The 24,209-nt window shown below is 43.8% G+C and overlaps 2 protein-coding genes across 8 annotated transcripts in view; both read right to left on the bottom strand.

Annotated features, from left to right (window-relative positions):
- LOC142498847 (embryonic protein UVS.2-like) overlaps positions 1 to 1,306 on the bottom strand; it is a 75,492-nt gene extending 74,186 nt beyond the window's left edge. For 2 of the 3 annotated variants that reach the window (XM_075607436.1, XM_075607435.1), the window contains exon 1: positions 1,066 to 1,306. Coding sequence is in view for 1 of the 3 variants with exons in the window: in XM_075607434.1 (XP_075463549.1) it covers positions 761 to 813 (53 nt within the window). In the remaining 2 variants the exon portion in view is untranslated. Of the gene's footprint in view, positions 1 to 760; positions 828 to 1,065 lie in introns of those variants that run through there. The other variant, XM_075607434.1, reaches the window with a different exon arrangement.
- A 2,197-nt stretch (positions 1,307 to 3,503) lies between these two features.
- LOC142498850 (uncharacterized) lies at positions 3,504 to 24,176 on the bottom strand. 5 transcript variants are annotated; one of them, XM_075607442.1, is made up of 8 exons: positions 24,124 to 24,168; positions 23,786 to 23,837; positions 21,761 to 21,934; positions 18,516 to 18,572; positions 18,147 to 18,281; positions 13,195 to 13,352; positions 8,187 to 8,294; positions 3,504 to 7,283 (listed from the first exon to the last, which is right to left on the bottom strand). In XM_075607442.1, the coding sequence occupies exons 6-8, from the start codon at positions 13,346 to 13,348 to the stop codon at positions 6,049 to 6,051; spliced, it is 1,497 nt and encodes a 498-aa protein (XP_075463557.1). In that variant the 5' UTR covers positions 13,349 to 13,352; positions 18,147 to 18,281; positions 18,516 to 18,572; positions 21,761 to 21,934; positions 23,786 to 23,837; positions 24,124 to 24,168; the 3' UTR covers positions 3,504 to 6,048. The 5 variants fall into 5 exon arrangements, with proteins under 5 accessions (XP_075463557.1, XP_075463554.1, XP_075463553.1 ...); XM_075607439.1 differs by lacking the exon at positions 18,516 to 18,572 and having other exon boundaries at positions 3,511 to 7,283; positions 13,195 to 13,321; XM_075607438.1 differs by lacking the exons at positions 18,516 to 18,572; positions 23,786 to 23,837 and having other exon boundaries at positions 3,511 to 7,283; positions 13,195 to 13,321; positions 24,124 to 24,176.
- Positions 24,177 to 24,209: the final 33 nt, after the last annotated feature.

Below are 24,209 nucleotides of genomic sequence, written 5' to 3'. Positions count from 1 at the left end.
ATAATTACAGAGTGAATAACTACACTAAGATTTATCTCTCCACTAACCAAACTTCCAGGTATTATCTGTGGGGATATGTTTAGACTGCAGAGTCAGTCGGTGTCTAGCTGATCAACCATTTGCAATCAGAATCACTTGCCTAATATTACACAATATACAGACAGGTTGATTCATACCCCTGCCATTCTGTGTTCATATTTACATAAGTACAGAGCAAACAACTGAAATAGGGTCTATCTCTTTATTAACCATGTTTCCAAGAATTAATTGCGGAGACTTTCTCGAGACTGCAGAGTTAGGTAGTGTCTATTCGATCAACCAGGGGGAATAAAAATCACCTGCCTAGTACTACATATGTACAGACAGGTTGATTCATACCCTTGCCAGAACTGCAACTCTGGTTTCATGTGTATATAATTTGGTAGACTGCAGAGGCAGTCAGTATCTTGTTGGTTATTTAACCAACTATTACTATCTGGTCAATAGAAGTAACATAAGTCAGATGTTAAGTGGGTATATTCTAATTGTATTTAGGCAATAAGCTATAGATTGGTTCTCCAATATACAAAACGAACTATGAATAGCTTCTGCCATGCACCATTCTTAGCTCTGCTGTTTAAAAACCCATTGAGTCAGGGGAATTAGAATCAACTGCCTATGATTGCACCATACAGGCGGTCTGATTCATACCCCTGTATCAACTATTTATCTCTAATAGGGTCTTCTACAATCATAGATCTATTGGACACAGGACACCCACCTGGGAATAAGGATGCTGCTTTTATTAGGCTGTCTGCGGGAGGGAAGGTGCATGTGACCTCCGCAGGGCAGTCTTGGACTTGTAGTCCTCATGTATGTCAGGAGTATAGCATTACAATAACAGAAGGACTACAACTCCCAGAGGCCAATGCAGAGATTCACCAGCTAATCAGTGAGGAGATTCAGAAGGAGGCTTGGAACACAAAGGCTCTGATTGGTTTACAGAGCTCACGTAGGCAAAAGGGCTGTCCTATCAGTATGCTATAATTCACATTTATTTAAACACACAGTAACATAAAAACTTACAATTCAGTTCAGCCACTTGAACAATATAATCCCCTCACACCGCCGACACAGCGCGATCCACAGAAACCCCTCTACTCTAACTGACCCGGATCACCCCGCGGTTGTCAAACCGGAAGTAAACCTAGATCTGACACTCTTTAAAATGTCCCGGTTTTCAAAGTTGAAGAGCAGAGGATGCGGGTGGGGAGGAGAGCGGAGGCCGGGTCTGCGGGGCCAGCTGCAGAGGGTGGGGCTGGCAGGGGGGTGGGGGTGGGGCCAGCTGCAGAGGGTGGGGCTGGCAGGGGGGTGGGGGTGGGGCCAACTGCAGAGGGTGGGGCTGGCAGGGGGGTGGGGGTGGGGCCAACTGCAGAGGGTGGGGCTGGTCGAGATGAGTGTGGGGCGGGGCCAACTGCAGAGGGTGGGGCTGGTCGAGATGAGTGTGGGGCGGGGCCAACTGCAGAGGGTGGGGTGGGGCTGGCTGAGAGGAGTGTGGGGGCCGGGCCGGCATGGAAGAGAGCAGAAGCGGGTCTAGTTGTGGCAGTAGACGAGCATGGGGGCGGGGTTAGCTTCAGAGGAGCGTGGGGGCGGGGTTAGCTTCAGAGGAGCGTGGGGGCGGGGTTAGCTTCAGATGAGGACCAGCAGTGAGATCCTCCAGTGTCTGCTGCCAGGGCCCAAGATGGATTCTCCCACCATGTGAAGACAGATACACAGAATGGGGTGATACAGATACACACAGAATGGGGTGATACAGATACACACAGAATGGGGTGATACAGATACACACAGAATGGGGTGATACAGATACACACAGAATGGGGTGATACAGATACACACAGAATGGGGTGATACAGATACACACAGAATGGGGTGATACAGATACACAGAATGGGGTGATACACAGAATGTGAAAACAGAGAGACACACAGAATGGGGTGATACAGAATGGGAAGACAGAGAGACCTACAGAATCGGGTGAGAGACAGAATGGGATGTGAGAGAATGTGAAGACAGACACACAGAATGGGGTGAGAGACAGAATGTGAACATAGAGACACACAGAATGGGGTGAGAGACAGAATGTGAACAGAGACACACACAGAATGGAGTGAGAAAGAAACAAAGAATGGGATGAGAGAGACACAGAATGTGAAGACAGACACAGAATGGGGTGAGAGAGAAACACAGAGTGTAAAGATAGAATGGGGTGAGAGAGACGCACAGAATGGGGCGAGAGCGACACACAGAATGGGGTGAGACAGAATGTGAAGACAGACACACAGAATGGGGTGAGAGACACAGAATAGGGTGAGAGACACACAGAATGGGGTGAGAGAAACACACAGAATGTGAAGACAGACAGAATCGGGTGAGAGAAACAGAATGTCAAGACAGAAGGGGCGAGAGAGGTGCACAGAATGGGGCGGGAGAGGTGCACAGAATGGGGTGAGAGACAGAATGTGAAGACAGACACCCAGAATGGGGTGAGAGACGCACAGAATAGGGTGACAGACACACAGAATGGGGTGAGATACACAGAATGTGAAGACAGACACAGAATCGGATGAGAGACGCACTGAATCGGGTGAAACAGAATGTCAAGACAGAGAATGGGGCGAGAGGTGCACAAAATGGGGCGAGAGACGCAGAATGGGATGAGAGAGACAGGAGGAAGAGGGAATAGGGGCAGAGAATAGAGGGAATGGGGGCAGGGGGAGAGAATGGAGGGATGCGGGAGGGAATGGAGGGATGACGGAGAGAATGGAGGGAGGGGGGAGAGAGAATGGAGGGATTGTGTGTGTGTGTGTGTGGAGAGACAGAAAGGGGACTGGGCGCAGTTGGTGGTCAATTGTTCAAAAAATATATTTTTTAATGTGTCCCGGTTTTTACTTCTGTAAATCTGGTCACCCTATATTTGGTGGGAAGCAGGGGGTCATCGGAGCTGAAACACGTTCATTTCAGCTTGGTGACAAACCTGCTTCTCGCGATACCTCCGTAAATGCCGGCAGCCGCCATGGCTGGGGGAGCAACATGCTGGTTAAAATTTCCCACAGCACTCGGGCGACATTGAAATAAAAATGCTCATTTAACCCTTAGCTACTACATAATGGGTTCTGGCCCTCGGGGGTGCCCCACCATGTAGTAACTTTGTGCAAAAAAAAAATGCTCGTCTTAGGGGAGATCGCGTCCTGCAGATCAGGAAGCGATCTGAACTGATGGCCGACGGAAGGGGGATGTCTCCTCTTCTGTTCCGTCATCAGTGGTGGAGCATGGCCTGCTTTGGAGATCCGGTACTGAAAGAATTAAGGTGGCTATTTGGGTGCGTTTTAGATCTGCAGCACTCCCTGTGCGCGCGTGCATGTATTTACAGTATGAATGTTGGTTTCTGTAGCCTAGTGGTCAGAGGTGCAATGCAGGAAATATAGATCGGGAGGAGCGCTTGGGTATGGTCACTCCTAAGCGGGTAGTACCAGGGGCAGTCTTCAGTGTCACTGTGGGTGGACGGGATCGCTGGTGTGTGTTCAGTAGCCACCGGGGCTACTGGATACTGATGCAGGCATGGGTGCTGCCAGGTAGTCTGACTGCTGCTAATCCCCAGTTTCAGGGCAGTATTGGGGAGAAACCACTCAGAAATGGCACCAGAAACATTTGTATAAAAACTAGTCTTTTATTGAACATTAGCAGCAAACAATAACCAGGACTGGCTATCCGGGAATACAGTTCTTAGAATGTTAGGGGACTGACAACTGTGGCTGGATCAGGGCAGTCCCATTACCTATTAAGGAAACTTACTATTTATATGCGAACATAATCCACCTACAACAGGGATGGCCACTATACTAGATCTGGGAGGCTAACCCTTTAACGCTTTAATGGCTACATGATCTATATATCTATATCTCAATGATGCATTTTGAAAAATATTTCTTCCCTTTCTGTTTCTTTATGGTAAACGTCCAGTAGTAGATACCTTTTTATGAAGGGGTTTAAACAGCTTTGCTCTATTGTTTACAATTAATGGTCTGTGTGTTAACCTTTATTTTTTTAATAGGGCACACTACGTTGAACATACGCACATGCTACACATTCTTAGAATGTTTACTTGGTATACGAAATGCATGTAGTCCCTTTGGGTTATAATTATCTGCATTCGTCGCCAGTAGAATATAAAAATGACATGCATACTGAAAAGGTGCAGATCCCCATCCTACCTATGACCTATTTTGACAGTGATGGCCTTTAAAGCAGATTTCCAACCTTCTTTTCCCCTATTTTAATTAATATTGTAAAAGGTCCGAAACCTGCAGTAGATTGTCCACATGGCAACTCCTGCTGTTTATTTTCACTTTCTCCACCTCACCAGTCGGCACAGCATTCCATGGAGACCGCAAAGCATTTTTATCAGACCTATCTTCACCTTGTCAGATAAGGTTTTTTGAGGTCTACTAATGTCACTTCGGCCCAGATTCACTAAAGGGGAGCTTGAATAGGACTTAAGGTGTACTAAAGCTTAGCATCCTTTAGTGAATCTGGGGCCTTACAGTCATATTAAGTTTAAATTGTGTGCTCAATTTCAAGGAATAAAATACTGCGTTTAAAAAAAAAAAAGAAATCAGTCAGCAGGGGAAAAAAACTAGAGGTGAAAACAGATATCCCACTATACAGTTTTGTGAAGAAATCTTTAAAATATATATATAAAAGAATCTACACAATAACAAAAACAAAAAGGTTTCAAATGCCATTTTGGTTGGGCATTAGTGAAGAAGTCTCCCTGTGTAGAACCACAATAGGATTCCCTGGTTACTTAGGAAGAGGCCTTTAAGAAAAAGGTGTTTGCCTTGGCAAAGATGGCCTCCAAGCTGCTGCCTACAAGTGAGCCAATTTTCCATGATGATGTTGGCTTGCAATCAGCTTCCTGTCGGGAGAAGATCCATTGAGATATACATCTCATTTTCTAGTATGTCCTGGTAGACAGGTTGATTTAATCCAGATTATGGCGTGTAAGTAACCCGCAACACTTGAGCCACAGTTGTCACAACACCTCCTCCTTTCTCCTGAAGATAACCGATTCTTGCTCTTACAATATGTGATCATTTGCCCAAATCGTTAGCACAAGAACAAGTATGAGACAATACTGATCAAATACTAATTCCAACTTTTTTTTTACATTTCCTAATGTCATGCTTTTAACATGCAACATTTTAGCAACTTGAGTTGGTTTAAACTATAATGTTAAGCTGTTGTTTTCTAATATAGTGTCCAGTATATATCTAGCTCATATAGTATTTACAATCATTCTAGTTACCAGAAATACTACCTTGTGCCTTTCTCTTTGAGATCCTCGTGATACGTTCATTGCATGATGCGGACATGACTGAAATATTAGTCCTACGTTTCTGTAATGTCTTTAACCTGAGGATAATAAAATATGCCTATGTTTTAATGAAAATAAGAGCATGCTGTAGTCTTCTTCTGTATTAGGGTGACCATATAGAGCGTGATCACAAGAGCGACCTATACCAGTTTAAGCCAAATGATCCATCAAGCCGACATTGGTCCATACTGAAGGATTGTCAAGAATGCAGAAAATGGCAATGATGGTCATATCTTCTGGCCTCCACATGTTGCTAATATGATGAATTCTTATCAAGTCCTTAATGAATCCATCATACATAATAAAGTTGAGTGAGACTCTAGTGTTACAGTATATCACTGGGACAATAAACCCTATTGAAACATTGACCACTGCCTTGGGAAGTTAGTCATCTCTTATTGGTAAATTTTCTAGTCTAGTCACCTTCTAGTAAACCGACGTCTATTCTTTGCATTCAGTTTTTGTTATTGGTCAGACACCATGATGAAGCGCTTTAGGCGTGAAACACGCTGTGTGTTTCCCCTACTTCTACAGGAGTTTGTTTTCTTGTATGATCCAATAAAGTCTTTTTTATATGAAGTAGTCCCCTCTGGACCATTATTTCTCTGGATAGTGCTCCGTGTTCCCTGTTTTCATTTTTGTAAAGGGCTCTTTTTACAGTGACCTTTTCCCTTGTGTCCTTTCTGATGTGTTATAAGATTTGAGATGATACTGAAGCATTTACCACACTCATCACAAGAATACGGTCTCTCTCCAGTGTGTGTTCTTTGATGTTTAACAAGATCGGAGCCGTTGCTAAAGCAGTTCCCGCATTCAATGCAGGTGTAGGGTCTCTCTCCGGTATGGAGTCTCTGATGAATAACAAGGTGTGAGTTACAGGTAAATCTCTTCCCACAATCTTTACAGGCGTAGGGTCTCTCTCCTGTATGCACTCTCTGGTGTCTAACAAGTGTTGTGCTGATACTAAAGCTTTTCCCGCACTCATTGCAGGCATACGGTTTCTCTCCTGTGTGAACCCGCTGGTGCCTAATGAGACTAGAACTAAAGCTAAAACTTTTCCCACAGTCGTTGCAGGTATACGGCTTCTCTCCCGTGTGGATTATCTGGTGCTTCAGAAGACTTGAGCTGCTGACAAACCCGCTACCACACTCACTGCAGATATGGGACTTTTCCCCGCTGTAGGTTATCGGAACCTTTATTATATCAGATTCTATAACAAAACTTTCCCCACTTTCAGTAACGGCATAGGGCACTTCTCCACTGTGACTTCCCTGATGGTCAGCTAGCTCTGAGCTCTCCTCGCCATCAGTGGTTGGAGAGAGGTTATCTACAGCGTGGGCTGCATTATTTCTAACTAGACGGGAGATACTACTAAAGCTTTCTCCGCATTCAGGAAATTCATGTGGTCTCTCTTGTGCATGGGATAGTTGGTTGTTACCTAAGCTGCCAATAAAGGTTTTCCCACGTTCTGTATATGTATCTGGAATCTGCATTGTAATGATCTCTTGATGAGCACCATCATATGGTTCTTTCAATGTACCAAACTCCCTTTTTTTATACTTCTTTGCTTGAACCCCCTTGTGGATTTTCACTGTGTTAGTGTTCCGTTTTATGCACTGCTCCTGAAGAACTGATGCACCCGACATATGTTCTCGATCTCGACCATACAGAAGGTTTTGGCTTTCACGGGATATGGATTCCTCTGGTGAGCTTTCTGAACTATTCGTCTGTTTTCTGTTTGGTTTAGATGAACTCCAGATTTGTTTTCCATGGTAAATTTGGGAAACTTTATTATATTTAATTTTCCAGTTTGGTCGGTAAAGCGACGAGTCATTTATATCCTGCATATCTCCCCCTTGGGTTCCATCTGTAGGAAAGAAATAGACAGCACATAAAAAAAAATGTTTCTTAAGGATGTCACTGCCTTTTTCTTGAATTATTATTTTATTATATTTCTTTTACGAGGGGCAGATACACTAAAGTATCTTCTCAACCATGGCGAGCACATGTACAATAGCTCCAGGAATAGGGAGTCCTGCAATATCTAACATCACAGAGTAAAGTGGCTCAGGGGGAAATCAAACCCACACGCTTGTGCATTCAAAACCAATACCCTAACCGCAAGTTGATGTGTTTTGAAGCAGGTTAACCTGGTTCTGTGTGACTTTGGGTATATCCCTATTTCTTTCTGTGCATCTGGTGTCGGGGACGTGTACCTAAAAAACACCTTTTACAGCACTGTGTACACTACAGTGCTGCATAAGAAAATGAAGGCTGGTGTGTGTCTTGAGATCCATTACCAAGCCCCACGGCATCTGGTTCTTTTCGAACAGCTCAAACCCTGTCCTTGTCCTGTGCAGAATCTACTAATGACAGTGTTTAAGGGGGCACATCTGGGTGATTGACACCTTTTCACCTAAATCTGACACGTGTATTTTTAAATCCTTTGTTAACGTCAGTTTGGGGTTTGATTTCCTCTGGCTGTTCCCTGTGTCTAATGCCACTGTGGGTTCAACAGGAGTATGCACAGAAAACTCTTGGAAGCACTGGCTCTCTGCTACAGTAAGTACAGGGTGGGTTGGAGGGGGGGGGGGCACAAAATATTTCCTTCAATTCATAATCCTTCTATATTGCTAAACTTCCAAATAAAACAAAGCAACCAGATATTTGACATTAGCATCATTAGTTTTAAGTTAGACAATTAGATTCTAATTGTTTAATTCGTCACAAAATGTTCCTTTCTTTTAAAAAAGGTCGGTTCCTCACCGACCTGTGCATGTTTCGCTCTGTCTTTCTGTCTCCTCATCATCCAGATCGCTCTTCTCACACTGCTGCTGCTCCTCCTCCTCATCATCATCATCCTCACTTTTGACATAACCTGTCAATGAAGAATTAGTTTAGTTCTTACGGATTTGAAGAATAGTTAGTGTTATGGTACAGTATCTGTTTCCCAAGTCACTAATACACAAGTTCTCAGACGTGTGTAATACCAGGATTCAGACATGATAAATGATAAGTGAGCCTGCATAAATTAATACTCAACCTCGACAATAAATATGTTGTTTTAGTTCGTTGAGATGAAGATCACAACCCAGGGATAAGGTGAGATAATGACAATTCAGACTTGGCAGATGTATTGAGATGAAAACAATGACAGCCTTAGATACAGAATTCATGCACAAACAGAGCAGATACGGGCCAAACGGGTAATTTCCACATACAGTACTTCCTAAAGAATCATAGAGTACTATAAAAAATAAAGAATCAGGTCCAGCCACTTGGGATGCCCCTACCATGGGTCTAAAGCAATACAAAGTATCAAGAGTGGGTGCTATGAAAAAAAAATCTGGTTAGGATGTGATAATCATGGCAAAATGGAGTCATGCACACCAAAAATAGAAAGTGTTCAATGGGTAGCAAAAAGGGTAATTTTAATGACTAAAATAAGTCACAGTAGCACCAAACGTTTCGGTGCTTACAGCACCTTCATCAGGGATTGAATGCTTTCTATTTTTGGTGTGCTTGACTCCATTTTTCCCTAAAGGATCATAGAAACATAAAATCTGACCGCAAAGAAGAACCACTTGGCCAACCTAATCTGCCCATGTTCCTCTGCATTGTTAAACATCAAATCATTTTGATCCTTTGCTAGATTTCAGATTTAGCGTAACCTTAACGTCTATCCCAAGCATGTTTTTAAATTCCCTTCCTGATTTAGCTTCTGCTGCCTCTGTTGGGAGGCTATTTCACAAATCGACCACTCTTTCTGTGAAGTACTTCTTCAAATGCCCCGGGACTCCCACTATCCAGCTTCATGCACGACCTCTTCCTTTGAACTCTCCCACCAGCTAATACATAATATGTAGCAGCTGTTCTGGTGGCGTAAAGCAGGTGATATTAACCCCATGAGTGCCACGGCCCTGCCGGCCCTCGTAGTCCCGTAGTATCTTCTTCACTGGTGACGGAACAGAAGAGGAGTCGTCCTTCTCTTCCGCTCCTCTGCTGGCGAGTTCTACCCTAGACAATCGAGCCGGCAGATGATGACGTAGCTGCTACTTCAATGGGCCCCATGGTGTACCAAACCCCATGACGACGTAGCTACATCCGACGGCGCACAAAGGGTTAAACAGCACGCGAACTCTCTGCGGCAGGCTTTGTTTAAAGAACAATGTCGATGAAACAAAAAAAGAAACGGGTACGAAAAAATGTAAATAATGTTGGTAATGTGCACTTTTAAAATAGTCATTTTCAGGAGACCTACGTTTTGACCTCTCCCGTCACCTACTGCATGTTATGTAGCTTGGAAAATGGCCACCTAGGCTCTATTAGCATAAGGCCCTGTACATAGTAGGCGCACGTGCGCCTGCTGCACAGGCGATCTGTGGCCTGTGGGGTCTGGGGAAGGAGACGCGACCAAGAGCAGCTCTAAGTCAATGTTTGGGGCCCGTGACGTCACGTGAGCGGTTCGCCCTCATTGGCTGAACCTCGCACATGACCTGGCCGTCGTGCGACAATCAAAAAATGTTGTCTGACCAAGTATCGGCCGCCTTGTTGCTCTTGTGCACATACGCACTATGGCCGTACGCATTGCCTTCTGGCATTTTGTTTCGGCGCTTGCGCCGTCGCTCTTACTATCAACACGGACTAATGTTAACATAAGCGACCGCCCGTCATTCATAACACTGTATTCACCAAAGCCAAAAAACATGACGTTGCCTGGGTTTGCTCCCTTTACAACAGTAGCATTAATTTTAACATTAGTGTGAATAGGAAGTTAATAAGGCTAAAAGACACTCAATCCCAGTTCACCAAGCTCCTTTAAGGTTCTCAACTCCAGTCCTCAAGAACCCCCACGATTGAGCCACCTGTGCTGAAGCTGGGATGTCCTTAAAACCTGACCTGTTGGGAGGGTTGTCACGGTAGACCAGGTCTTTTAACACCATTTATATTTAAGGGATCAGTCACAAGGCAAAACAAGGCAGTGAAATAAAATGAGGTTTATTTGGATAAGACTTCGGAAACACACAGAAACACAAAATACGGAGAATATACACACTTACTGGGGTCTGGGGGTTGAGAACTAGACTTTCCTAGTTGCAGGACGCCTGCTTCAGCAAAAGGCATTACCCTGTTCACTCCACGTCACTGGACTATGCCTAGAACAGTAACCTTACTCCTCAGAACCAGTCCTCAGCTTGGTTAGGAAACCCTTGCACCATAATGCCCCTGGGAACCTTACCGGCACTTCACTGGACCAGTCCCAAGATTATCTCTAAGTCTGAAAAGGCTGATAGACACTGAGACACCCGCAGCTCTGAGTGCGGTAGCCCCCCTTTATAGACTACCGTGTCCTATGGTTTACCATGGACTCAAAGCGTGGGAAACTTTCCGACCAGCCAATCAGCGCAGGGCCCACCTGGCTGATGATGTCAGGGAAAGGGGCATGGCTATCTGCGGGGAAGGCTCTGCAGAGTCTGGGAGAACCAAAATGGCTTGTGGGGCCTTTTCCTCTGCCCCTCCTTGCTACCAAATGGCCCGACACCTCTGACATCCTGGGTCTTCTTTGAGCTCAGATGGCTAGGCAGACATCCTGGCTCCTATGCAAATGCTTAGGCTGACTGCATGGATTTTTATACATACAGTATAACACCCTATAAACCATACTTTAATAAAGTAAAAACCTTGGGGAACCTTATATTCGGTTGGGGCACCCACAAACCCAATACAGGTTCTGGAAAACCTTGGCACTAACCGGAGTACCCCCCTTAACCTAGGGATTCCATCAGCTACAGGGATACCTGTTCATCCCTGTGCCTCATTCACCTTTCTGAGCTATGCTGAAGCAGGGTACCCTAGTGGTGAGTCGCGGTTACGTTTTTAAGGGGAAACATTGCCGGGACAATGTGCCTGCAAGTATCCGAGAATCAGGCATGATTGTCGGATACATTTATCGCGGAACGGTAACTCTGCTCCCTGACCTGATATGCACATTCTGACACCACTTTCTCCGCAAAAACCCCGCTTAAAACTCACCAGAAATCCCTGTTTGATTGCATACAGTGGATTGCTGCCCAAATACACATGGGTCTGACTATAGGGATTCCCTAATAATCTTCCCTGCTCCCAAAGTCATTTCCTGCAGCTATCTCCTGGGGGAAATCACAACCCTACTTGGCATTCTTATTCCACAACCCTGCAGGGGACCGTATATGGGAATATGGTTACAGAAAATACATGGTTTCATCTTACTGGACCCAAGAGCTAACTCTCTTGGACCCATATACACGGATCAGGGGTAACCGAAACCTGGCTTAACCTTTATATGTGAGCCAGGTTGCCCCCTCCCGTCACAGGGGTCTTGAGGACTGAAGTTGAGAACCCCTGGGATGGGACATCATTTAACGTTATTTACAATTATACCTACGCCTGGTCTTACTCCCATCCAGATACCGACATATGGCATTTGCTGGAGAGAAGAGATACCTATTTAGTATAGGGCCCATTTACCTACATTCATCCATATAGAATCCACCATACTCCATGTGGTGACACACCCCAAGAAAAATGCGAATTTCAAGAATTGGAATATATTTCCCAGATATCCCACCAGGTGGAACATAGGCGACTATTTGGAGGTATACAAGTGAATTGGCCCTGTACTAAATATGTCTTTGTGGGTCTCTGTGAACTGTATTGCTCCCGGAGAAGAGTAGATTAGTTGTAAAAACACTCAGGGATTCACACAGTTATCTCTAGCTAGGTAGAGGATGCTAATGAATCTGAAGACTTCTCAATACTTTATTAGTTAAGTTGACTATCAGATAAATTAATAAAAAGCCCCCTGAAGAAGTCCTTTCGGACAAAACGCGTTGAAGCAATCTTCTAGAGCCAGCTGCTGACTATCTACAGATTTTGAGGAGCTGTCTGAAGCTCTGTACCCCCTCAGTGTGGTATTCCTGGGTGCATGGCCAGCACTAGGTTTTACGGAGAGTGGGGTTACATGTTTTGGACTACCTTGGGTTAATTTTATGTTTTCAGCTCTGTAAGTGCTTTTTATTTATATAAAGTTTGTTCTACCTTTTCCTGCATACTTTTCCTCTTTTTGCCTGGGATTTTCCCTATGATTCCAGACGACATCAAAAGTTGGTTACTTTAACAACCGAAAGGCGTATTACTTATACACAATGTGAGTTGATACACTATATGGTTATAGAAATTATATCTATATATACAGTATTACACTATGTGTGTTTATTTCTCTATATTCGCATAATATCCTGCTGCCTGCGAGAAATTGGGAATATCCTGCCGTCGGAGACCATATAAGAAGTATCCTGACTCCTGACATTTCCCTACTACAGTTTGGTTAAACTGATTAACCGAGATGCCTGTTTTACCTTACTAAATGTGAGTGCATTACCATCTCTATCTATATCGAATACATACAGAATTACACTATTGTGTTTTCTCTCTTATTTTTATATCATCTGGATGTGAGTGCGCATTGGATCCTCCTATTCTATCAGATAAATTAGTTTTGCATATAGACATAGTAGCTAATATTAGCATACAAGTGCTATTTTGAACTATCATTAAACAAATTCTGATGACTTCACAGAAGTTATTTTCTGCATACAATTAGCTTAGTGAATGGGCCGAAACTAACGCCCGTTCCGGTTTAAGTTGGCATAACATCATTTTTTCCACTGATTTAAAGCAGCTTAGTGAATCTGAGGTCTAGGAGTAAATGTAATGTCACATGTAAACGTCTCTCTTACCCATTGAGCTAAGGGGCCTTGGTTTTTTCAGCGTCACATCTCTGGAAAACGTCTTCGGTCCTTCACCCAATCTCTCCCTCTTCTCCTCCGAGAAACAGATTTTGAGATCGTCTGAGAATATTGGCGCCTGAAACAGATTCCAGGACTCAGCCATCAGTCTGAGAATAAAGCGTAATGTAGAGTACTAGTAGCATTATTGGTCCTTAATAAGAAGAGACCAGTTGTGGTCCATGACCTTTATAATGGGAAAGTTATGAGAGATATTCATGTACATAACAGTACCTAAACTTTGGTAATCTTATATAAGCCATTCAACATGTAATTGATTTGATTTTGATTTTAGGAAGCACTGCATATCTAGGTTTGTTTATGCTTTGTATTATATACTCCTCCCTTTAAATGTTAAAAAGATTAACTGGAAAAATACTGTAATCTGCCACGTCGGAAGAAAAGGTTCATGTTTGGACGGTATGTTCAGACATATGTTCATATTTTCAAATGATGGTTGTCCTCTGATCTGATCATTTATAGTAAATAAAAGATAGGATCAAAATATATATTACAACAAAATGATTCTGGAGACTCATAATCCCACACCGCGGTAATCCCCATTCAGAATATACTTTTTATTTAATTATTTTATACCTCTCAACAGAAGCATGTTTATTCTGCCAATTTATATTTGGCATTTATAGTTAAATACAGTAAATACATTCATAGATAATAATTCTCTCTTATTTTAAATAATGTATACAGTTTCATAGTAGATGAGGTTGAAAAAAGACATATGTCCAAGTTCAACCAATGCTAAATTTAGACAACAGATACTTTATCCTATATATTTTTTGTGTTTACAGTATATTGATCTAGAGGAAGACAAAAAAAACCCCCGGTGAGACATCATCTAATGATCTCATAAGGGGAAAAATACATTCCTTCCTAACTCCAAATATCGGCAATCAGATTACTGTGTTTACTTATTTGGTATATCCCTGTATATCTTTCCTTTCTAAAAAGTTGTCCAACCTTTTTTTGAACATATCTATTGTATCTGCCATCACAGTCTCCATTGGTAATGAATTCCACATTTTAACGGCCCTTACTGAAATGTACGCTTTCTTTTTGCTGGTGAAAATCTCCATTCCTCAACCTTAAGGGATGACCCTGTGTCCTTTGTACTGCCCTTGAGATGAATAGTTCTTTTGAAAGCTCCTTGTACTGTCCCCGAAAATATTTGTATATAGTTATCATATCCCCTCTTAGACGCCTCTTTTCTAATGTAAACAAATCTAAAATTGATAGCCTCTCCTCATAAGTCACATTATCTATTCCCTTTATTAATTTGGTGGGTCTACTCTGCACTGTGTCTAGTTCCATAATGTTTCTAAGGAGTGGTGCCCAAAACCTTGCGTTTCTTCACCACCATTGTGAGCTTATCCTAATAAATCTATTATTTTTATCTGAAGTTGCCCTGGGATTCTTTATTTTTTCTATCTGGATGTTGGCTGTGCTCCTGTCTCCTACTGAATCTGCTGCAACTATCCCTGAGGACTGCACACTCTGAAGTGACTGCCTTGTCCGGATCAACACTGGAAGGTAAAGGGCAAGAGGCCAGATATATTTACCTTTTGCTGGAGCCTTGCTATATGTTTTATTTATCACCTGGGAAGGAATATACAGAGACCAATTATTGTGGTTGTCAAGTGGACACCATTAGGTCTATATTCCCCTGTGGACTGTTTTTATATGGATTCATTAATTATGGACATTCAGGCAGCATTCTAAATACATTCAGCTTTACTGGAACAACAGAGTATACATGTAATTGTAAGCACCATTCACCATTCTCTTTTACTTTCTAACTATCGACCTGTCTCCCTCCTGCCTTTTGCCTGTAAACTCCTTGAATGTCTTGTATTCTCTCGCTTGCTCCACTTTCTCAACACCTATTCTCTCCTAGACCCTCTACAATGTGGCTTCCTCACTGCTCACTCGACTGAAACAGCCCTTACTAAAATAACTTATGATCTCCATGCTGCCAAAGACAGGTAATTACACGATACACCTGAGGAAGTGACTTTTCATGAAACATGTAGTGTCAGAGGTCACGGCTACCAGAGGAAGTGATTGTACAGCAGCTGAAGCCCTTGTGTATCCAGCATCCAGGAGCAGCCCCTCCACCCCGCGTGTGCCTTCACAGAGCACACAAACAGCATTGCCACAGGAGCTGCAGACGCCTGTGCGGAGAATAGCAGCTGCCTTGCTAAAGATTTGGACACACATGCAAGCTTTAACTTGTCCTGTTGCAAGTAGGATTCTGGTTTTAACCACCAGATCGCCTTCAACAGAGAACTTTCTTCTTTTTATGGATATATTGTGTCCATTTTATATTTTAATAAAATAGTTAAAATTGTGTTTATGCCTTGTGTTTGTATGTTAAATGTTTGTTTTCTGTCTTTGTCAGTCAGTGTTGTTCATTAGTGTTATATGTTAGTTTGTCCTATATTTACAGCAGTATACACTATGTAATATCTTTGTGCTTTATTCCATATATTTCGAAGTTACAAGGTTGACCCGGATGAACAGGACTGTCCCACAAGGAGCATAGCTCTTGCCAGTGTATCTGGATATTTGTTGGACTTTATTCTCCAAGGCGCCAGTCTGTATTTGTTTTCCCTGTATGTTTCCTGACTTTGTTCAGTCAGCGTTGCCAGGCTGCCTACCTCACACATACATGTGAGCTTCTTTGTACTCTTGTTTAAGATTAATTTTATTTTTAACACATTGAGTATACACATATATTTTATGCATTATATGTAAGCGCTTTTTCCGGCACTTTTTCTTTTTTCTGGTTTTGAGGTGGGGATACAGAAACACCGACCTAAGGCCTCGAGATCGCGTCTGGAATGCAGAGTCGTGGTCATGGGTAGCCGGGTCAGGGTTGGAGAAGGGAGGATCGTCTTATTACTTGCCATGGTCGTTGGTCGGAGGAGGTATGGATCATTGGGGTCACTAGCTGTGGTCGAGGGTTGGAGATAGACAAGATCGTTGAGAGGTAAGCCGAGGTTTCCATAGTACTGCAAGATAAGGATAGCGCAGCAGGCAAGACAGGAGAATACAAGGTGGTTGCGTCTAGCACGACGTCACAAGGAAACAGTCTCTATGCTCAGCCAACTTTCAGCAGCAATAGCTGAGCATATAAAGGGAGAGCAGCCAATAGCTGAGGAGTACAGCAGCAGAAGCTGCTGCAAGAACCAGCCCTCTGATTCGTTGCTGAGTGAGCTCAGCACAGTAGGCACTGACTAAGAGCAGCAGCAGTCTGTTAGTATCAAAGCCGGGAGCGGAGTCTGCTGCTGATGCTGCTGTCTCAGGGGCGACGCCCTCTCTCACATTCTCCTCTCACATTCAAAACGTTCTCACATTCAAAACGTATCTAAAACCTGTCGCTTTTTCCTCCGCAATATTACAGATATACGCCCTTTACTCTGTTGCTCTCGACTGCTAAAACTCTGACTCAGGCCCTCATTCTCTCCCGTCTCGATTACTGTAACCTCCTGCTGTCCGGCCTTCCTGCCTATCACCTTTCTCCACTACAATCTATCCTAAACGCTGCTGCCAGAATCACTCTACTCTTTCCCAAATCTGTCTCAGCGTCTCCCCTCCTGAAATCTCTCTCCTGGCTTCCGATCAAATCCTGCATCTCACACTCCATTCTTCTCCTCACTTTTAAAGCTTTACACTCTTATGCCCCTCCTTACATCTCAGCCCTAATTTCTCGCTATACACCATCTTGACTCTTGCGTTCTGCTCAAGGATGTCTTCTCTCTAACCCCTTTGTATCTAAAGCCCTCTCCTGCCTTAAACCTTTATCACTGACTGTCCCACACCTTTGGAATGCCCTTTCCCTCAATACCCGACTAGCACCCTCTCTATCCACCTTTAAGACCCACCTTAAGACACACTTGCTTAGAGAAGCATATGAGTAGCACTGTGGCTAATACTATACACATGATACATAAAGCTTGGCCTCCTACAGACACACTTACCAGAATTCCTTCCTACTGTCTGTACGTTCTTCCTACTACCAATTAGATTGTAAGCCCTTCGGAGCAGGGACTTCCTCTTCCGAAATGTTACTTTTATGTCTGAAGAACTTATTCCCATGATCTGTTATTTGTATTATTTGTTATTTCTATGATTGTCAGTGTATTACTACTGTGAAGCGCTATGTACATTAAATGGCGCTGTATACATACAGTACATACTAATGCTGTATAAAGGGGCATGATTATGTTTACTTCCCTTCCATCCATTACCCATTTAATGCAAGCTAAGATCGTGTTTGCCTTCGCAAATTGTACAACAGTCTGTTAACTGTTTATTTCTATATTACGTAAAGATTTTTCATTAAAATAAAAAATTCATGAACATTTTCAACTTTCTTTAATTCCACTTCAGTTCATATACAATTAATTTTATATATCAGCTTTATTTCTCTCTCTAAACTAATTGTATTAACGAATCGAATGGTTCCACTTGCTGTATGGGTTAAGAGACCTGTGATGTTCCAAATGCTCTGTACACTATAATTTATTTTATCAAGAACTATAATATCATGTTGGTCCATTAAAAGGTATAACGACCTTCAGAGTCTTCAACTCTTTGATCCAGAATGTGCTCTGACCAAGAAGCACTGTACTCAACACTTCTTTATACAAACTATGTTTTATACTCAATAGGAAATCGCCATCCACACTACTCAAACCAGGTCTATTCTAACCAAGTCTTCTTGGCCTAGGTCTTCCATTGCCACAAATCCTCCCTTTCTAGACATCGGATCTGTCCTTATCAGAGACTCAAGTAAGAGCCCATCATCTAAAAGCAGATGTTCCTATCCCATACATACCCAGTAGAGAAAAGCCTAGTATTACCTATAGTCTACCAGCGCTCACCTTGCTGGTCAGCAGATGGATGATCTGTGAAGCATGTTCTACAATCCTCTCTATGACCAGCTTGTCGTTATTTCTCCTGTTGTCCTTTGATGAAACGGACAGGCTTGATGTACCACTGATGTCTTCTGTGTCTCCCTATAGTGCAAAAGAAAGACTCAATGTACGCAGATCACTTCTTTGTGTTTCAAACTGTAAACATCCACCCATATCTCTTATCTCACTGTAACAATCATGACTATGATGAGAGATAGACTACATGGACCCTCCTTAAAAAAGCACCATGGTCGGTGTGCAACACGTGAGAAGTCGCTTTGGACGTTATCTCATTTTTGTTCTATGATTCAATAAACTATGTAATATTTTTCTTACTAAGTCGGGCTCCCCTGTTCACTCTTGTCAGCAATCGCTCCAGACTTTTCTCCTTACCTGCATGGGCCACATAACGTATAAATTAGTAGCCTATAATTACATTCCGTCTCGTCCTACACAGAGGGATAGAGACTTGAAAAGGAAGTTGAATTGTATTTGTTAAAGATATCTTTATTACACTTGTATAACCGAGGGTCTGTTTCTACTCCTAGATTTTTCCTCTAAGCACTAATTTTTAAACAACGTGTTTTGTTCCTAAAAATGAGCCCCAAACTGAAATGAATCCCCTCTCACTTTGTGACATTACTGGACAGCAAACATCCTTCTCGGAGAAGCTCCTGATAAGAACACATATTTGCATTATTCCTGGGAAACAGCTTTGTGCTGCCTGAGAGGTTGGAGCAAGTTACAAAATGCGACAGAGTTTGCCATGTAGCAATGGGCCTGTTTAAATGTATTTATAAAATGTTTTACCAGGAAGCAATACATTGAGAGTTACCGCTCGTTTTCAAGTATGTCCTGGGCACAGAGTTAAGATGACAGATACATGGTTACAAATACATGGATATTAGGTGAACAGGGTTATACATCTATACTATAATTCTAAGTTGGATTCCGTTTGTTTGTTTGTATGTCAGAAGCATCGAAATCTCAGAAACGGCACCACGTAGCACAACAAAACTTTCACTGGACATTCTGCTGTGGATTTGTAGGTCAACGTAACTATTTTGAGATTCCAATGTGACTCACCTCCCAAATTATGGACATTCTAAGTTTCCCTCGTCTGTCCACCAAATCTGTTAGAGCAGGAGCGGGGGGCGGGGGCGTGGCTACTAAGGGAGGGGGCGTGTCCTTGCCTGGATCGGGGCTGTGTGTGTGTGTCTCTGTGTGTGGTGTGAGATGTGCGGGTGAGATGTGCCAGCGGGGCGGGAGATCTGCCAGCTAGCGAGGGGAGATCTGCCAGCGGGGCTCTGGGAGGGGACGGGGACATGTGCCGGCAGCGGGGGGAGATGTACCAACGGGGGGGGGGGGGGGCAGGAAAATGTGCCACCAGTGAGGGGAGATGTACCAACGGGGGGGGGGGAGGGAGGCGGGGAGATGTGCCGGCAGCGAGGGGACATGCTACAGCAGCGCGGGATATATGCCGCATACAGGGGGGTGGGGGCTGGGCCGGGGACATGTTCCGGCAGCGGGTGGAGACACACACACAGACAGACACAAATCTCACCCCGCACTACATCCAGGCCCGGGGAGATGTGCCGGCAGGAGGGGGGGGTGGGTTCTAGGCCGGGGAGATGTGCCGGCAGCAGGGGGGGGTGGGACATGTATTCAATATTACATTCCCCGGGCACAAAAGCTAGTTATGTATAAAGACAGTGCATGAACAGCTTAACATATTTTTATCTTTTAGGTGTATGACACAGTTACAGACCCGATTAAAATGTGAATAAATAAAAATTATATTAAAAAACAACAGCTAAGGAAAAAATATAAATAATGTTTAAAATATAATTGAAAGGACATTAGGCTCACTTTCAAAATAGGTCAATTTGGGGGGAATTCTCCTTTCGCGTGTCATACTTCAATTCTGTCTCGATAACTATAGATAAGATGAATACAAGTGATAAGCAACAGACCCCCCCTCTTTCTAAGGTAGGGATTGCTTCAGAAATGGGGTTCTTTGGCATGTTACTCTGTTATGGGCAAAAGGGGCAGACACAATTACAGAAAATAATGCTGCATTCAAATGTAACAACCTGTCTCAGGATCTCCACTGAACCCCTGGCTTGTTTGAACAAGGTCGCATTACTCCATCACTAATTGAGCAGAAATCTTTTAAGTAGTACCATTATTTATTTTTAACCCCTCCATTGCCAGAGGCCACAACGCACTGGCAGCGTAGGGGTCAAGAAATTGTATTTCAATATTTTAATTCATTGCAAGTATGTCCTGGGCATAGGAAAATAGTGGCCCAGGCAGGAGTTGAACCCACAGGATTGTATACATGGGTGAACTTAGGAGCCAGACAATTGTTAGGCGCCAGAGTGTGTTAGAGGGGCGAAGTACTGTAACAACCCCTCCGTGTCAGCGTGCGTGCCAGTATGCATCTGGGACACACCCACAGTCCCCACAAGTTAGCTTGTTGTAAAAAATTAAAGCAGTGGGGGCATAGTAACAGAGCGTTACTACCCTCCCCCACCACCGCAGGGCTAAGCAGCGCAGTGCTGACTGATCTGTCAGTGACTGCCGCGTTCAACAGCCCTGCAATCTAAGCTAACGCCGCAACATAGGAGCCAGGATGATATTTTTAGGTGAGTCCAGGGCCGGGCTTAGCTATTTAGGCGCCCTGTGTAAAATCATTTAGTACCCTTCCCCACCCCCATCCTTAGGGTGCTCCCCCACTGACACTACCTTCCCACCCCCCCCGCCACACTGATGCTCTCCCCCCCCCCGACGCTCTCTCCACCTTTCCCCCTCGACGCTCTCTCCACCTCTCCCCCCGACAATCTCTCCCCCCGCACCGACGCTCTCAATCCCCCCCACAAACGCTCTCAATCCTCCCCCCCACTGACGCTCTCCCCCCACTGACGCTCTCTCCCCCCCACTACTTACGCTCTCCCCCCACCCCACCGATGCTCTCTCCCCACCCCCCACTGATGCTCTCTCCCCACCCCCCACTGATGCTCTCTCCCCACCCCCCACTGATGCTCTCTCCACCCCCCACTAACGCATCTCCCTCCACCCCCCACCCCCCCACTGCACTCTCTCTGACAATCTCTTACCTTCCCCGCCACTGACACACACGGGCACACCTCTCTCCCCCGCCCATGCTGCTTCCTTCTTTTTGCCGCCACCCTCAGGCTCCTGAGAGCTCCTCCGGATTGGCTGCATTACCCAACAGCAGCCAATCAGGATGGAGGAATCTGCCCAGCTTCCGCCCATCTCTCCCTGCTCTGGGAAATCCCCTGCCTGTTAGAACATTGCATCAGGTGAACTAGATGGAGACCACCCCCCGTTCTGTCACCCTAGGCGGCCGCCTAGTTTGCCTAATGGTTAAACCGGTCCTGGGTAGATCGATAGGTTAATAGGTGCGGTCCTTCAGCATGCCCCCAATTGCTTGGTGCCCTAATCGACCGCGCCTATCTATCTACCCTAAAGCTGGCCCTGCTCAGCACTTTTCCATCCCTGATCAAGTTTAATAATATACCAACTAAGTTACACAACAATTTTCCCATGAGCCTCACCTCTCCAGTCATTAAGTGGATGATCGCGACTGCGTGTTTCACAATCCTCTCTGCCAGCAGCTCCATCTGACTGCTTGCACTCTGCATTGTCACCGGAGCAGATGTTCTAGCACGGGAAACTCAACCTAGGCGACGGAAAACGGATACAGCAATCTCCTTTGCTGTGTTATAATCCTATATGGAGAAAGAGCCATTCTAAACTTACTAGACATTAAAGGTGCAATCTCGATAGCGGACCTCGAACCAACATTTTGTAAAGAATGGGCTCTTCCTTAAAACAAATGTAACCATGCTAAAAAAATCAAGGATTTGGATGCTTTTGTTTCGTTTGGTAATTAATTCAAATTATATCTCTTTGGAGACTCTTACTGGGGTTTTTTTGTTTTTGTTTGTTTGTTAAAAGAATGTATTTTTGTTTTTAACCCACCACTATTTTTGGGTTTCTGCTACTCATGATAAGTACTATATTCTTTAAGACGATTTCATGACTCTTTCCTGCATCTGCCAGTTACTTTCTGCATCTGTGAGTTTGATCCATCGGCTGATAGGAACTCTCAGCAAATTATATATATCATTTATTGATTTTTGGCTGTGGGATATGACCATTTCTGTGGTCCTTTGCGATTAAAGATAATGACCTTATTAAACGCACTAATGACTGCTTGCATTTATAACAAGGGAGTGCTGGGAATGCAGTTTCTCGTAGATTATTTGGGACTTTTTAAGGGAAAGCCCACTGTTCCCGTGCACCCGATCTACATATAGTTTTACTCTGTTCTAGATCAACCTATTGTCTGCGCGCTCTTGTTTAATATTAAAGAATAGCATTGTTGTTGACACCCCTACCTCCCTTTCTTTACTTGCTCTGTCTCTCTTTTGCCTCTAAACTTCTGGAACGTCTTGTTTGTTTACGCATACTTCATTTTCTCAACTCCCATAACCTACCAGACCCTCTCTAATTGGGCTTCCGCACTGCACACAACTGAAACCACAATTACCAAAGTAGCTATTTACCTCCATATTACAAAATCTCAAGAAAACAACTCTTTTCTTCCCTCTCCTCTTGATACTGTTGACCACACCTCTCCTCTATAGTCTTCACTCTCTTGGCATCCCTCGCCTGACTGCCCTGGTTTTCCTCCTACTTGCTGCTTCAGCATCTCTTTTGCTAACTCCTCCTTTATCTCTATGGATCTCTCTGCTGGTGTACCTTAAGGCTCTGTTTTAGGCCCCCTACTCTTCTCTCTTTTGGTTTCAGCCATCATCTCTATGCTGATGACACGCAACTATATCTGCACCTGGCCTTACACTTGCATAGTCATCACAAATTACAGACTGCCTATCAGCAATCTCTGTGCCTGGATGGTCCTCCATCACCTCCAACTTAATACAGTATGTCTAAGCTCCGAGCTCCACATTATCTCTTCCAAAACATGCCCCGTTGTTCCTTACTCCTTTAGAGTCAATAACACTTCCATCCACACCAAATGTCCCACGTGCACTGCCAAGGGTTACATTCGACTCCTCCTTTTCTCCCCTCATATTAACGCTGTTACTAAATACTGCCAATACTTACTTAGCAAACATTGCAAAGATACGCCCCTTCCTGTTCCTCAACCACAAGCACTAATGCATGCCCTCATTCGCTCCCATATTGATAACTGCAACATTATTTTATCTGGCTTCCCACCGCTCTCCTTTACAATCCTTTCAAAATGCTGCTGCCCGAATCATCTCCTGCTCTTCTAGACCTGGATCTGCTTCTGATCCCTTGAAATCTCAAGACACAATATAATCATTCTTTTGTGTGCTAAGCCTACACTGTGATACACACACACACACACACACACACACACACACACTTTTGACGTTCTAATCCAATATATAACTATTTATATTATAATTCCTATTATAATCCCTGTCTGTGCTAAACCTGCAAAGTGCTGATTACATGATAAATACTATATAAAGATTAGATTGCAAGCTCTGCAGATCAGGCACCCCCACTCTATGTATAACATTTACCTTCATTAATTGTATATAAGTCCATATATTTCAATGTCTTCATGAGGGAAGCCTATATGATAAATGTGATATCAAGATTAGACAGTGAACTCTGCAGGACAGGGGTCCCTATCCTACCATTCACGTCCCATAGATTACATTTTAATTTTCATTATGTACATTATAATCCCTTTGTGTGCTAATACTGCAAAGCAACTGCTTCATACACACATTGTGTGTTTTAGGGCCCTCTGGCAGCTGAGAGGTTAACACTCATTATATAAAATATATTAAATAAACCCAAATTAGATCAGCTGCTGTAATCTATATATGTAAAAGGGCAGAAAAGCAGCTCCTACCTGCAGCTCCTGAGCCCTTTGTGTGTGAGTGCATGTGAATGGAGGGGCCCACTAGCCAATGCAGGGCTCTGGGCTCGAGGGTTTCT

This window comes from Ascaphus truei, chromosome 7 (genome assembly GCF_040206685.1).
Source record: "Ascaphus truei isolate aAscTru1 chromosome 7, aAscTru1.hap1, whole genome shotgun sequence".
NCBI lineage: Eukaryota > Metazoa > Chordata > Amphibia > Anura > Ascaphidae > Ascaphus > Ascaphus truei.
The sequence above is the reverse complement of the archived record's forward strand: the minus strand, read 5'-3'. Positions and strand labels throughout refer to the sequence as shown.

What these genes read in the sequence shown, in the direction of transcription:
- LOC142498850 (XM_075607438.1), bottom strand. Translation starts at nt 21,847, where the DNA reads ATGCAGAGTGCAAGCAGTCAGATGGAGCTGCTGGCAGAGAGGATTGTG. An exon ending in TCCATCTGCTGACCAGCAAG is followed by an intron (nt 13,322 to 18,146) that starts GTGAGCGCTGGT and finishes AATCTGTTTCAG; the next exon opens with GCGCCAATATTCTCAGACGA. An exon ending in AAGGCCCCTTAGCTCAATGG is followed by an intron (nt 8,295 to 13,194) that starts GTAAGAGAGACG and finishes CTTCATTGACAG; the next exon opens with GTTATGTCAAAAGTGAGGAT.